General features: G+C 31.2%; 1 protein-coding gene across 1 annotated transcript; it reads right to left on the reverse strand.

The window, feature by feature from the left end:
- Positions 1-1,638: 1,638 nt before the first annotated feature.
- On the reverse strand, positions 1,639-5,664 carry LOC132039065 (putative disease resistance protein RGA3). The gene is made up of 2 exons (XM_059429633.1): positions 5,314-5,664; positions 1,639-4,900 (listed from the first exon to the last, which is right to left on the reverse strand). The coding sequence occupies exons 1-2, from the start codon at positions 5,494-5,496 to the stop codon at positions 1,808-1,810; spliced, it is 3,276 nt and encodes a 1,091-aa protein (XP_059285616.1). The 5' UTR covers positions 5,497-5,664; the 3' UTR covers positions 1,639-1,807.
- Positions 5,665-14,381: the final 8,717 nt, after the last annotated feature.

The raw sequence follows: 14,381 nt of genomic DNA on the forward strand, positions 1-14,381 counted from the left end.
TCTCCGGCCATGTTTCTACATGATAATTATTCACAAACAACATAATCAGGGAATTGGGAAGTCTTTAATTTTCATAAGAATTTTCAGGATTTTGCGAGTATTAAGAAAAATAATAAAAGGGTAAAATAAATTTGAAAACCAGGTGCTCAATATAATGATGATGACCATGAGAAGTTACTGCTACAATGCTGCTTCGTCCAATCACTTGGTTTTGCATGCTGATTCTTCATTCCTTTTTTTTTTCTTGGCTCTCTTTTTTTCATAAACTCTGTGTTTACTTAGATGTGTACTGGTTTGAACCTTGTTCTATGTCATGTAATTGAGAAACCCAGAAAAGTTATTTGGGATTTAGTGAGTAGGGGATTTGAGGGGGATTGCATATAAAAACAATTTAGTACTATGATAGAAGCAAGATTTTTTTATGTTTTATTTTTAAGTTCTTCAATTTTCAATATAGCAAGAACCTAGAGTGTGCAGGCACGTTTAATCTTAAAAAATAACAAGCCAGGGAACATAAATAAGGTGGGATTTTCATGCATTCATTATGACCCATAATGTTGCCATCATTCTGATTTTCTACCTAAAAATTATTTAAAAAATTCAAGTTCTTCCCTTTTTTCTCATTTCTTTTTCTAGGTTCCCATAGCAATGAACCAGTCAAATAATGTTCAGCTTGAAGTAATGATTTAAGAAATTGACAGCAAACAATACATCCCCCCCTCCTTTCCCAGGTCATGATAGAAAATTATAACCAAATGTTTTGGCCCCTAATATTTAGCTCAGATTTTTATTGAAATTTAGCACAGTCGAACAAAAACTACCAGATATTAAAGCAGGTCAGAAAAAATGATCTCTTCATAAATAAACAAAATAATATCTTTACAAAAATGAATCCATCCAAAAAGAAAGCAACTTGATAAATAAACAAAAATAATAATATTTTTGTAAAATGAATAAAACAAAAAAGAGAGCAACTTATTGGGAGTTCCAATATGGGGATTTCAGAAAGAACCTTAAATGTCCCTTAAACTTCATTTATTTTAACTTAATGGTGGCAATATTGATGGAGGGGAAGGAAATTTTAGCGGTGGAAGAACAAATAGGGGAGGGGTAAAATTGGTTAGGGGTGCTGAGGTGGCATGCCACATGGCACCCACCTCATCAATTGTCAGTGCCATATAGGATTAAATATCCATCTTGGACAACTTTAACGGAGGATGGGTGTATTTGAACCAATAATATAACAGCAGGGGTATATTTGGACCGAAAGTATAACGAAGATTTATTTAAATATTTTCTCATAGTACATGGGTATATTTGGCCCTTTTCCAAATTTTTTTGGTCCAAGCATGTATATCATATTCATGTATTTATATGCAAACTACTAAATAGAACAATTCAAAAGCCTAAAAAAAGAAAAAGAATAGTGATACATGTAGTAAAATTCCATCATATATTTCCATTTTCCAGACATTATTGACATGATATAATTGGATAATTTGTTTTTTCCATCATGTCAGATTCTTTTGATGACAAATTTGGTTGAGTGGTTTTATAAGAGAAAAGCTCTAAGTTAAGTGATTTTATTGATATAGAACAAAATTAAATGACGTTACTACATAATTCCTCGTAGTTGAATGACCTTTTGAAATATTTACTCCTCATCTTTCAATCCAAACATTGATTCAACAACACAACATAATTCGGTATATAACAATGCATTATGAAACGACTAGAAACAACAATTCAAACAGGCTGTAAAAGGATAATTACCTCTACTTGCACCAGGTTATCAATCTTTTATCACTTATATGTAAACTCTTGGGATGTGAGCAATCTTAGGCCAGTCCTCCCCTACTTCCTTCTGGCATCTTCGCTTCAGGCCTGATGAACATCTGCTAATAATTAGCATTTGCAATGCCGCCAGAGATCGCATGCCTTCTGGAAAGGATGTCAACATAGGGGAACCATTAATCATCAATGAATTAAGGGCAATGAGGTCGCCTATCCATTCTGGAATTGTCGTGAAATTAGGACATTCCCAAATGTCTATTAATTTCAAAGTACCCGAGAAATGTTGGAGCCAAAGTGGAAGCGATGTTAGCTTGTCAAGCCTGAAAACGCTGAAAGTTGATAAATTCCCCGGGACTTCAAATCGCATTGCTTCTTCGATGGACAAGTCAAGTAGAGGGCAATCATCTATACATAGAAACTCAAGCGAAGTGAGATGAGTTAGACATGTGGATAGAGAGACGAGATTTCTGCAGTTTCGAATAGACAAGGATTGGAGTGACGCGAGACTCTTGAACACATCCTCTGGCATAGTTGCTAGGCCCTCAATAGAATGTAGAGTCAAATTATTTAAATCGTGAAGAGGAGAATGATGATGAGGTGGGCAAAGAATTTGCTTCAATATCTTCTCACTTATTTTCCCCAATTCAAGATGTTTTAGGGAAGCGAAGTAGAGTTCATATGTAGGAGTATTTGATGGTAGCATGAGTTTATCATCATCACCTTCAAGTCCATCTATGTTCTCCACAAAGCCAAGACTCCATAGTACAAGACTTCGGAGAGAAGGCAGTTTCCATAGTGGTGGAAGTTTTTGGCATTTATGACACCATCTTATATTTAGGTTAACAAGCTTAGGTAGCAAAAAACCAAGATTCTCAACCATCAACCAACTTGGAAACCTTGACCCACCGTACTTTTCTATTTGCAAGCTTTCAATGTTTTGGTGCGGCTGCAGGGCCGCCAACATTATCAGATCAGCTCCAGTATCATCCTCACGATTTCCATATTTGAACTCTACACACAGCTGTCGAAGATGTTTCATTCTTTTCACTACATCGGTGGGCATTCTTTCTCCAATTGCAGATATTCGTCCCATGAACTTTATTTCTAATCTATTTCTAAGATCAACAAGGCCTTTTAGTTCATTCAACTTGTCACTTGCCAGACCAGATATGCAACTTTCTTTGCCTACAATAAAACTTGTCAATGTCCGTAGAGACGTCAATTGGCCAATTCCAGGTGGCATATCTTCCAGGGATAAGCAACAATCAAAATCCAAATGCATGAGACTTGCTAAATGCCAAAGTCCTGGTGGAATATGGGTTAATGAGAGACACCCTTGACATACCAAACGTCGAAGGCTCACCAATCTCCAAATATCTCTTGGCAACTTTTTGAGTTCACTGCAATTAACCAATTTTAGAACTTGTAGATTATGCAATTTTGTGATGGAATTTGGTAAAGTAACAACTCTTTCAGAAGAAATAGCAAGATATCTTAGATGCTTCAGTCCACCTAATGATTGAGGCAGAAGTTCTATCTGCAGGTGACATAGATGTAGAACACGCAAACGTTCAAAACTTGAAATCATTCTCCCCAAAGTTGAATTGCACATGAAACCATATATATAGTCATTTAGGTAAATAAATGTCCGCAACTTCATATGCTTCCTGTAGAAGGGACTGGGAAATACCGATGAATCATCAATCAGGAATAAACAAGAAACGTGGAGAGTTTGTTCTGGTACAACTTCTGTATCTTCGTTTTTTTTGATACTGATGAACTCCCTATCTGCAACTTCTTTCGCGAGATCATGAATAAGATCGTGCATTTTGTAAAAGTGTGGAAACGATTCATGTTCTTCACTTTCTTGAAAGAATGACCTTCTTAACAAATCCATGAAATAGGAATTTGCAACATCTTCCACATTATCTCTGTTGTTAGTAGTTGATTGAATAAAGCCTTGAGCAATCCACATATCAATCAAGTCAAATCTATGAATTTTGAAATCATTTGGAAAGAGGGAGCAATATGCAAAGCATATCTTTAAATGCTGAGGAAGGTAACTATAGCTCAATCTCAAAATGGCCATTACATCGTTGCCTTCTCGTGTGATTCTTGACAAATCTTGATTCTTGAAATATATCCACTCGCCCTCTGTTCTTTTGAGATGTAGTAGGCTTCCTACTGACCTTATTGCAAGAGGAACTCCTCCACACTTCCTCACAATTTCCTTTCCTATTTCCACCAAATTCGAATTTTCGCTCTCTTTGTTACATTCAAATGCCATTTTTTCAAACAATGTCCATGCCTCTTCCTTTGAGAGGTCCCCTAATTTATGTTGGCGAATACTTCCTGAAACTTCCGCCACCACGTCTGAACGGGTAGTCACTAAAATCTTACTTCCCTGGGCTCCACCGATCAACATATTCTTCAATCTCGACCATTTTAAGGCATCTTCATTCCACACATCATCGAGCACCAGCAGATACTTCTTCCCATCAAGCATTTCTCGAAGCTCGTTTTGTACTGCATCTAGTTGAAGGTAATTAGCCTTCTTCCCTCCTGCAGATTCGACGATTTTTTCTGCAATCATTTTCACTTCAAAAACATCTGAAACACAAACCCACAATCTTTTATCGAAATTTTTCTTAACCATTTCATCATTATACACCCATTGTGCAAGAGTGGTCTTTCCTAGTCCTCCAAGGCCAACTATTGATATAACAACAACATTCTCTGCAACCTCAGAATCCAAAAGAAATTCCACAATTTCCTTTTTATCATCATTCCTTCCAATCACTTCTCCATCAGGCACAAATGAATAAGTCTCTCTATCCAAATTCAATTGAACTGAATTAGGCCTCGGAAGCAAAGGTCGCCTCCCTTCAACTGGGTTTAAGGAGGCCATATCTTTTGCAATTAGATCTAGAGTTTCTCGAATTTCCTTGAAACGATAACTTATCTTAAGATTATAAAGCAGAGGATTTGATTTTGAGAAGAAGATCTTCCCCTTATTCACCAGTTTTCGATGCGTAACTTCAGTGGCGAAGTCATCCAAGAGATCATCAGCCTCATAGAAAACTTTTTTAAGCCTCCTTATCCAGTCCTGTTAGGATCGAAATAACCATGTGTCATGCGGAAGGTAACAAAGTAAACACTAAAAGACGATAAATCAAACAACAAAAGAGAAACATGCCAAAAGAAACACAATAATTTAACATGGTTTAATCAACCACCTGTCTCCACAGGCAGAGATGAGCAATTCACTATATAAAAGAGAATAAGTGGTTCACACAAGTAACAAGGTAACACTTGGCTCATAAATTCTTCCCCTAAAAAAAACTCTCAAACCCCTTAAGGCTTTATTGTGGAGAAGGAAGAAGCCTTAATTTATAGGAGTTCAAAACCCTTTTCTCAAGAAAAAAGATTAGTCAAATATGAAAAGTTCATATTTTAGGAAAAGAATTACTACTCAATTATGGTAAGAAAATTAAGGCAAACACCTAATAATTCCCTCACCTGGTGGCTACTCCCCTGGTGCTCCTCTGCATCAGTGAGTACAGCTTGGATTGAAGAAACTGTAGTAGAAAGCTTGTGAAGCTCATTATTTCGTCCCCCAAATGATGATCCTACTCGTTGAGCTGCAAGGGAACCCAAGTTTTTCAAGATTTCAGCAGCAAGCTCGTATAGAATTTCAGCCATGATCAAAAGGTAAGTACGGAGTATATGATTTGAAGATGAACAATTTTTTGGTGTTGTAAAATGTAGAAATTGCCTTTACTTCACACAATTATGAAGGGTTGACGAAGACCTTTGACTTGGAAGTCTCTTCCTCAGAAGTAGGGTGTATCACTGTTAACTAAAAATGGAACCAAATTAACTAACACCTTGTTTGGATGGTCCTTACATGTTATTTTATAATGTATGGTATTAATATGGTTATCACAGAAAAGGCTTAAACGGTAAAAACTTACTCACCCCAGGTTTACACCAAATCAATGAATATGTAATATGTGTTTGAATATATACAAGCATCACTTAACACTTATTAATAATGTATATATTCACTTCATTAAATCACTTAACCATAATAAATTGCAATGATTTAACATAAACAAGCATCACTTTAACACTTATTAAGAGTATTCTCAAAAGGCTCCGGTATATAGTTCACTTCATTAAGAGATCACTTAACCATCAATTATCTTGATACCTATCCGACGTATTTTAGCACATGAGGTACGAAGACCTACTTATGTTACATAAATAAATATAACATTTGAATAAATTATATGGTTTCAGTCGTTTTATAATACTACACATTGACAACTTAAAAAATAAACTCTCAATTTACAAAGAAAAACTAGGCTGCGGCTAAGGTATAAAAAATATTAGGTTAAATAGTAAGATAGGATTTTAATTAAATAAGTAAAAACAAAATAAAAAAAAACTAATTACGAAGCGATCAAACCAAATTGATCATTTCATAAAATGATACTTTTAATAGTTACATAGCAATAAATTTAACAAAAAACTCATAGTCAGTAGAAACAAAAAAATTGTGAGCATTTACAATCTTAATAGCTTTACTAGATTTGCGTTTTTGTCACCCATTATCTTTTTTTGGTCATCTACACATTAAGTACGTAATTGCGAGGATGTGAAGGAGGAAAGGCTTGTTTGCAAGATAAATCCCAAATGTCTAGAAAACTGTATAGCGACTATTATGTTATCAACTGATGGAAATGTTCCTGAACATTTTGACGGAGAATTGAATTTTGTAACATGCTGTAATATGTTACTAAATACTCCGTATTCAATTGGTTAGTCATTCGAGCCCTAGGGAAATCACCATTATTATGGATTTAAAGTGAATATCTACAAATTAGACAACTTAAAAATTAAAACTCTCAATTATACAAATCCGAAAAATATTCTTCACGTAAAAAAAAAAAATAAAATTAAATTAGTTATAATCATAAATCAAAAGAAAGAGCCATATCATGACCATCCAACACATAGTTTTAATTTTAATCAAAACCCGATCACCAACCCAAACTATGGAACTCCCTGGTCACAACAAAGGGCACGAACTATGCTGGACTCCAAAATTATAGAACAATAGAAAGGGTCACTACCAATTCAGGGAAAATAATTATGGATTTAGATTACAACGAATAATGTAATTAAAGTTAATTATACAAATAATAATATTCTGTTTAAACAACCTAAAAGAATATGTTAAAGGGAAATCAGATCTATACAGAAACTTATTCAGACACCAAATTAAAACTATACATTATAAAAATCAATGTAAAGAAAACACAAAAAAAAAAAATGTAATAAATCAATGTCCACTTTCCTTCAAGGGCTAACACAATCAAGAATCATAGAAATTGAAGCCTCAGAGTAATAATTCTCCAGAATTGGCAGCTTCTTTAGTGACTCAAAATTCCTTAATCTCCAATTTCCTTCCTTAATCTCATGCTTTTCACTAATTAATTCAGTTTTTGGATTCAACCCTTTTGAGATAATTGATTTAGCACCTTGACTTTCACTTGCCCCGTTCTGCAACTTTGCAAATTCAGTCGTCCAAAGATTTATCAGACCAGACATTTTTCTGCACTTTGCTTTTATGTAGTAGATGCTATATGTGTGTGTGTGTTTTACTTTGTGATGCTTTAAGGTGTATATTATTACAAAGTGACTCTTTATTTACTGGTGAAGTATTTTATTTATTACAAAAAAGTTACAGCACACAAAATTGAGACTATATTTTTATTTGTCAGATTTACACATGTTTGTGTTGTGTGCGGCATCCGGTTTTTAATTTTAATGGATATATTATACAATGTACTACTTTACTATGTGTCCTAAACTGTGACTCGAAAGTAGCATACGTGTTAGTTTTGGCCCACATGGCATGATTTTTTAATTGGTTGTTCGAAAAAAGAAATTGGTTCTTCCTGTTGGTAATTCAAACTGTGTGCGTGGGTTGGCCAGTTTTTCGACTTGTAGTTGAAAAATAACCCAAATATTATTAAAAAAAAATAAAAATAAACTACTTCTAATACGAAAATATACAAAAATATCTTTTGTGAAAATGCGAAAATTTGAAATGAGGTTCGAGCTTATACGAGTTCAAACTCTTGGATACTCCGGAGTTTGATTGTAAATAATTGTAAAAAAAAATTCCTTCAGGTTTAACTTCATAATATCAAGCTCCCTTCAGGTTTAAAGTATAAATATATTGCTTATTTACTTTGTGTAAGAAGAACAATGACGATCATATCTACACTCTTTAAATGATAAATCACTCTCACTTCTTCTAAACTTTACTTTTACTCCCTTAATTTTTAATGGTTAGAAAACAATACTCCCTTCCACCTTTTGAATGGGATTGATAACCTCCTTAAGCAATAATTTTCGGTAAGCTTTAATCCCTTAACTTTTAGTGGCTGATCAATAATGACCCGTCAATTTTTAAATAGGATAGATAACCCCCTTTAACAATATTTTTCCGTGAGCTTCGTAATTATTATTTTTTATTCTAATCCGACATATTAAAGATTAAAACACCAAATTATGTATGTGCCCGTTACAAGTGATCTTGTATGTGCATCCTTAGAATAATATGATTCTAGACTCAAAAGCCTAAAGATAGTGGCATCGCCAATATTAAATTGAAACTGTTTTTTTTGTGTAGCATACATTATTTAGCTGAAAATGAATAATTCTTCTTAATCCTAGTAAGTAAGAGCTTCAAAAGTTGCAATTGCTTTCTACACTAAAAAATTCTTAATGAGCCTAAAGTACTATATATCACAAAATTCAACCAGATCTAGCTAGCATTTACATTAGGATTCTAAGCAGCATTATTATAGCAATTGTGTCCATTTTGTCACTGATCGTATTTCAATTTGGCATAATAGATCCGTCAGAATAATTTAATCTTCCAACTAGTATAGAAAAACAAGAAGACGATTACTTTACAATTTTTTTGGGCAAACTTTAATATGAATCATGTTGCATACAAGAACAATCCCAACAGAAATATAAGTTTTTTATTTTTTTATTTCTTCAAGTATGTAGGAGTTGAACCAAAAATATAATAATTCTAAAGCTCACAGGAAAATGTTGCTCAAGGGAGTTGTTGATCCCATTAAAAGATGAAGAGGATAATTTTTCCCAATCATTAAAGATTAAGGGAGTAAAGTAAATCTTACTCATTACTTAATTAAGAGTATCTAACACTAAAAAGGGTATAGTGGTCAGATTGTTCTCATTTTTGTATTAATGATAAAGATTTTAAAATAATTGTCATTAGGAAATTAAAATAAATGGTATAAGTATAATATTGCAAATCACTAGGGATTAATGTTATGAAACCAAACTTGAACGGATATCTCTAAAATTATTCCTAAATTAAAAGTTAGAGTTGCATAATATGATAGTTAATGTTTTATACAAATTACAGTTTGCAGATTGTACTATTATTTTTGTTCTAATTTTGATTATCAAATTGTACTATATTTATTTTTTGGTAACAACTGTAACTATAATTGTACTATATTTATTATTTGGGTCTAATATTAATTTCATTATCAGATTGTACTATAACTTTTTTTAAATTCAGCTGAAATCTTTGGTTATAAATAGCGTTACTCTAAAATCTAGCATCCCAGATACAAAGGTATAAAATACATATATTACAAATTATGAATTTCACAAAGGTTCTAACAGTGGCATTTCTCCTTATTATGATTTTTTTAGCAAATAGTAATGCTATTACTACGTTTAAAATGTCCTGCGATATAAAATGTAGATTAGCATGTTTGGGCAATCCTGTTTGCATAGCAATTTGCATTAAAAATTGTCCTCATTCTATTTCTTCTAAGGCATTGAAATGTAAGCTTACTTGTTCAAATGAACATTGCTCCAAGTTCAAAGAAGGTATACTTCTTTTCATATATATTTTAAATTCATAATTCCCTCCCAATAAATTAAGTTACTATCGTTAAATGGAATCAAAATAGGCTGAGTTAATATATAGACGGATCACTAATCTGAAATGAGTTTGGTTGAAAAAGCTAAAAATTTGTCATAACCCAACCATCTAATTCTTGCTAGCTTTTGTTTCTTTGTTTGTTTTTTCAGAATTTGTTGAAGTACCTAATCTTTTTTTGACTATATATATAACATAGTATATAAAATAATAATGTATTTTTAACAATATCTTGACAAGGTTTCTCATTAGTCAATTTGAACTACTGTATATATAGCGCAATTTTTGATTTTTACGAGTCAAAATAGAATGAGTTAATAATAAATATGCGAGTTAATAACCCATCTAAATTTACGGTGATTTGGCGGGTCATATTTTTATAGTCTAATATTGCCACGCCTATTTATGTTTGTCCCAATAAGTCAAGTTTAAGACTTACTTTTAAACAATTTTTTGCTAGATGAGGAGCTAATGAGCAGTTGCTTGGATGAATGTTCAACAAAAAATTGCACCTAGTTAGAAAGGCATGTACTATTATGCTACTTGTTTACTAAAAGAAAACTAGAAAAAGATATTACTATCTTGGTGAATCAATTTTAATCAAGTTATGATGTCAATGAAGTACTATGTTTTAATAATCCTTCTTTTGATTTGCAACCTCCTTTACCATCTCTTTTCATCTTCTAATAAAGAAAAATGAAGTAGCTAAGTTTTGTACCAATGAATGATTTGATTTTATTTCTATTAGGCAAATATTTAATATCGGGTAAAATAAACTTTTTTGATATACAACAGCGGATGTCGAATATGGTGTGTTTGATATACAATCTGCTAATTTCACCGTTGCAATTTATTTTTTTAAAAAATATTTTGGACTATTTTTTGTTTCCACTAAAGTGACAAATACAAGGACGAGAAGAAATAATTTAAGGAAAATCATTTTTATGCAAAAAACTTATTAAACTCTCTTTCTCACTCTTTTTGAAGTCCTCTCATTGTTAAAACAATAATTCTTGAAAGAAACGGTTGGCATTGAGCTTTCTAATGCATAATAATTAGATAATTAGGAGTTATGGATATTACCAATACCAATTAAAAGTAGAATTTATGAAGATGAGAAGGTATGAGTTATGGAGATGATTTTTTAGAAAAAATAAATTGTGAAGAATAAGAAAAGTAGTCAAAAAAGATAAATAGAATCCTTTATCAAAGAGATATGCCATATCACTTTGTCTATGCCGGGCTGTAATATATATATATATATATATGGTTTTGCTATCCTACAATATGAAGGTTGTAGGATAGCATCCTACCCATTTTTTTATTCACTTAAAACTTATATGATTAAAAGACTTATTTTTTCATTAAATTGTTTAAAGAATCTTTCTCGATTTTGTCTTTCCATTGTCACGTGAAATTTTCGTAAAACCGAGTCCTTGACACATAGCTTTATTAAAGCTACTTAAAGTTGTTTTCATCCGTCTTTATTCTTTTTTCAACGAATCGAGCACCTTTTTCTTTGTCTTGGGATCGATGATTATATATCTATTAGTCCTTTTACGTGTCAAGATTGTGTAGTGTAGTAGAATTAAAGGATCCCCGAGGATGTTTGGATCTTGTGAATCTTTTCCATTTGGTATCGAGCTAATTTTTCTAATCCTATTTCATTTATTAGTTCTTCTTCTTCTTGAATCCCGAGTCTGTTTTTTAACTTTTTATCGTCTTATTATTTATTCTTTTTGGACACGTATTTGCTAAATGTTCTATACTTACGGTAAAACATTTGAATCGTATAATTTCTTTTCTGTTTTTATATTTTCTCACATGTCTATTTCTATCTAAATAAGGCTTTCTAGGTTTTCATTTCTAAGATAATATTTCTTTTTATTGTAGCTTCAATTGTATTGGAGTTTAAGAATTTATATCAACAATCATAAGAATTTATTGTAACTTTGAGTAGTGTATACAACTTTTTATATCCTCATTTCATTTTGTTTTATTTTATTTGTATCTTTGTATATGCGTAGCTTTTCTTGAAATTTCCATATATGTTGTATTTTATGTCTTGCCATCGAGATTATACGTCTCTCCCGACTATGGTATATTATTATTCTTGTGTCCATTTCATCATATATATAGATCTATTTTAAGTAATTTCGTTAATTGAATTTTAGCTCTTAGTCTATGGTTATTCTCTCATATAAAATCAATGGATTAACATGTAAATTCCTAAGTGTTAGAGAGGCACAAAATGTCCAAAGATGATAAAACCCTATGTTGGCCAATCCATTGGTCTCTCTCTCTTTCGTAGTTCCTCCCTCTCTTATTCGAAAAAAAAGCACCCAGATAAACCCCGAAATAAAACTACATGATATATATATTACTCTTTTCCCAACATTGAATGCATAATGGAGGTAAGAATTTTTTTGTCCATTTTACCCTTACCTCTTTATAAGTTCTTATCCATTTAAAATAATCAAATGGGTTCTTATGCTGAAGGAGTGATAATGTGGAAAAGTGATATTGACACCAAAAAGATAATCTTTTTTTTTTTTTTTTTTTTTGGATAAACTTTGGAAATTACCAATTGAATCAAATTTATTGTCTTGTTCCAAATTCTTTCAAATTAATGAATCTTGAATGGTGCTATTCAACCCGATCAAAGGACGTCGAATGAATTTGTTTACAAAACTATAGATTCTTTAAATTTGTTTCTTGTTTTTCCAAAAAATTATAGACAATTGTCGATCAAACTAGTTCATTCTTAATTATTTAATTTAATTTTTTTCATATATAAAAAAATATTTCGACAAGAAAAAAATATAGTTAGGTTTTTGTCCAATAAAATGTGAAGCTATTTTTTCATTTTTGGATATTGGAATGTTTTACAAAAAATGAGATAATCAACATTTTGTATAATTTATGACAAATGGTTAGTTAAACATATACTAAACTACATCAATAAACCCAACAAAATTTCTTAAAAAGTTAAATTAAATGATAATTAGAAAATACATCATTTCAATGACGGTGAAAGACTAAAGTAAGAAAACAAATAATTTCATTTTCCAGCTTTTGTATGATTTAATTTGAAGGAACATCTAAAAAAGTATTTTGTCGTTTCAATTTAAAAGTTTTCCTTATTTATAAATTAGATCATTGACGTTATCATACAACAATTGGACAAAAGTATTTTTTATATTACTTGAATACCATAATTATTTGTTTTAAAAAATTTAACCAATATTAGTTTAATTGAGAAAAAGAAATAAAAGTCCATTTCATTAATCATTAAGAACTTTAATCTAATGTAAATTGACAATAAAAAGGAGAAATTTGGTGCGTGCATTTGTTTGAAAATAAAAGGTGGTATAAATATACTCTAAGGAAAATGTTGTTATTTAACTTACAATTTTTTTATATGATTTAATATTCTAGCAATATCGAGAAATTATTGAACCACCTTTACAAATATATATTACAAAAAATAGAGTAGCAAAAAAAACACATAAAAAAGCCTATATATATATATATATATGATTTGATAGTGCCACTAGTGTGTGTGTGTATATATACATAATTTGGTAGTTGCATAATTTGATAGTTAATGTTTTATACAAATAGCAATCTTTAGATTGTACTATATTTATTTTTGTAGTCTAATTTTGATTATCAAATTTTACCATATATATTTTTTGGTAACAACGGTAAATACAATTGTCCTATATTATTTGGGTGTAATCTAACTTTATATCATATTTTTTGTAACTTGTCTTAAATTCAACTAAAACCTTTGATTATAAATAGCGTTACTCTAAAATCTAGCATGCCAGATACAAAAGTCTAAAATACATATATTACAAAATATGAATTTCACAAAGATTCTAACAGTGGCACTTCTCCTTATCATGATTTTTGTAGCAAATAGTAATGCTGCGTTTAAAATGCCTTGTGAAATAAAATGTAGATTAGAATGTTTGGGCAATCCTATTTGCATAGCAATGTGCTTGAAGGTTTGTCCTTATTCTATTTCTTCTAAAGCATTGTACTGTAAGCTTACTTGTTCAAATCAACATTGCTCCAAGTTTAAAGAAGGTATACTTCTTTTCATATATTTGTTATTAATTCCCTCCTAAGTTAAGTCTAGGGGTGTCGGACTAAATTTTGGTGGATCAAAACTGGCTGAGTTAATAAATAGGTGGATCATTAATCTGAAATGAATTGGACTGAAAAGGGTAAAAATGGGTCAACCCATCCAATTCTTGCTTGCTTTAGTTTGTTTGTTCTTTTTTTTGCTTTAGTTTTATATATATATATATATATATATAATTTATTTAAGTACCTAGTAAAACTTTTCTTTATTATGACTATATCTAACATATTAAACAAAAAAAAAAACATATTTTAGAAAATATCTTGACAAAATTTCTCATTGTTCAATTTGAATTATGTATGAGCGCAATTTTTAGATGGACTGAATTTAATGGGTTAAAATAGAATGAGTTAATTAATATGCGGGTTAACGACCCACCAAAATTTAAGGTGATTTGACGGGTTATGTTTTCGTATGCTAATTTTGTCA

Source organism: Lycium ferocissimum, chromosome 1, assembly GCF_029784015.1.
Source record: "Lycium ferocissimum isolate CSIRO_LF1 chromosome 1, AGI_CSIRO_Lferr_CH_V1, whole genome shotgun sequence".
Classification (NCBI taxonomy): Eukaryota; Viridiplantae; Streptophyta; class Magnoliopsida; order Solanales; family Solanaceae; genus Lycium; species Lycium ferocissimum.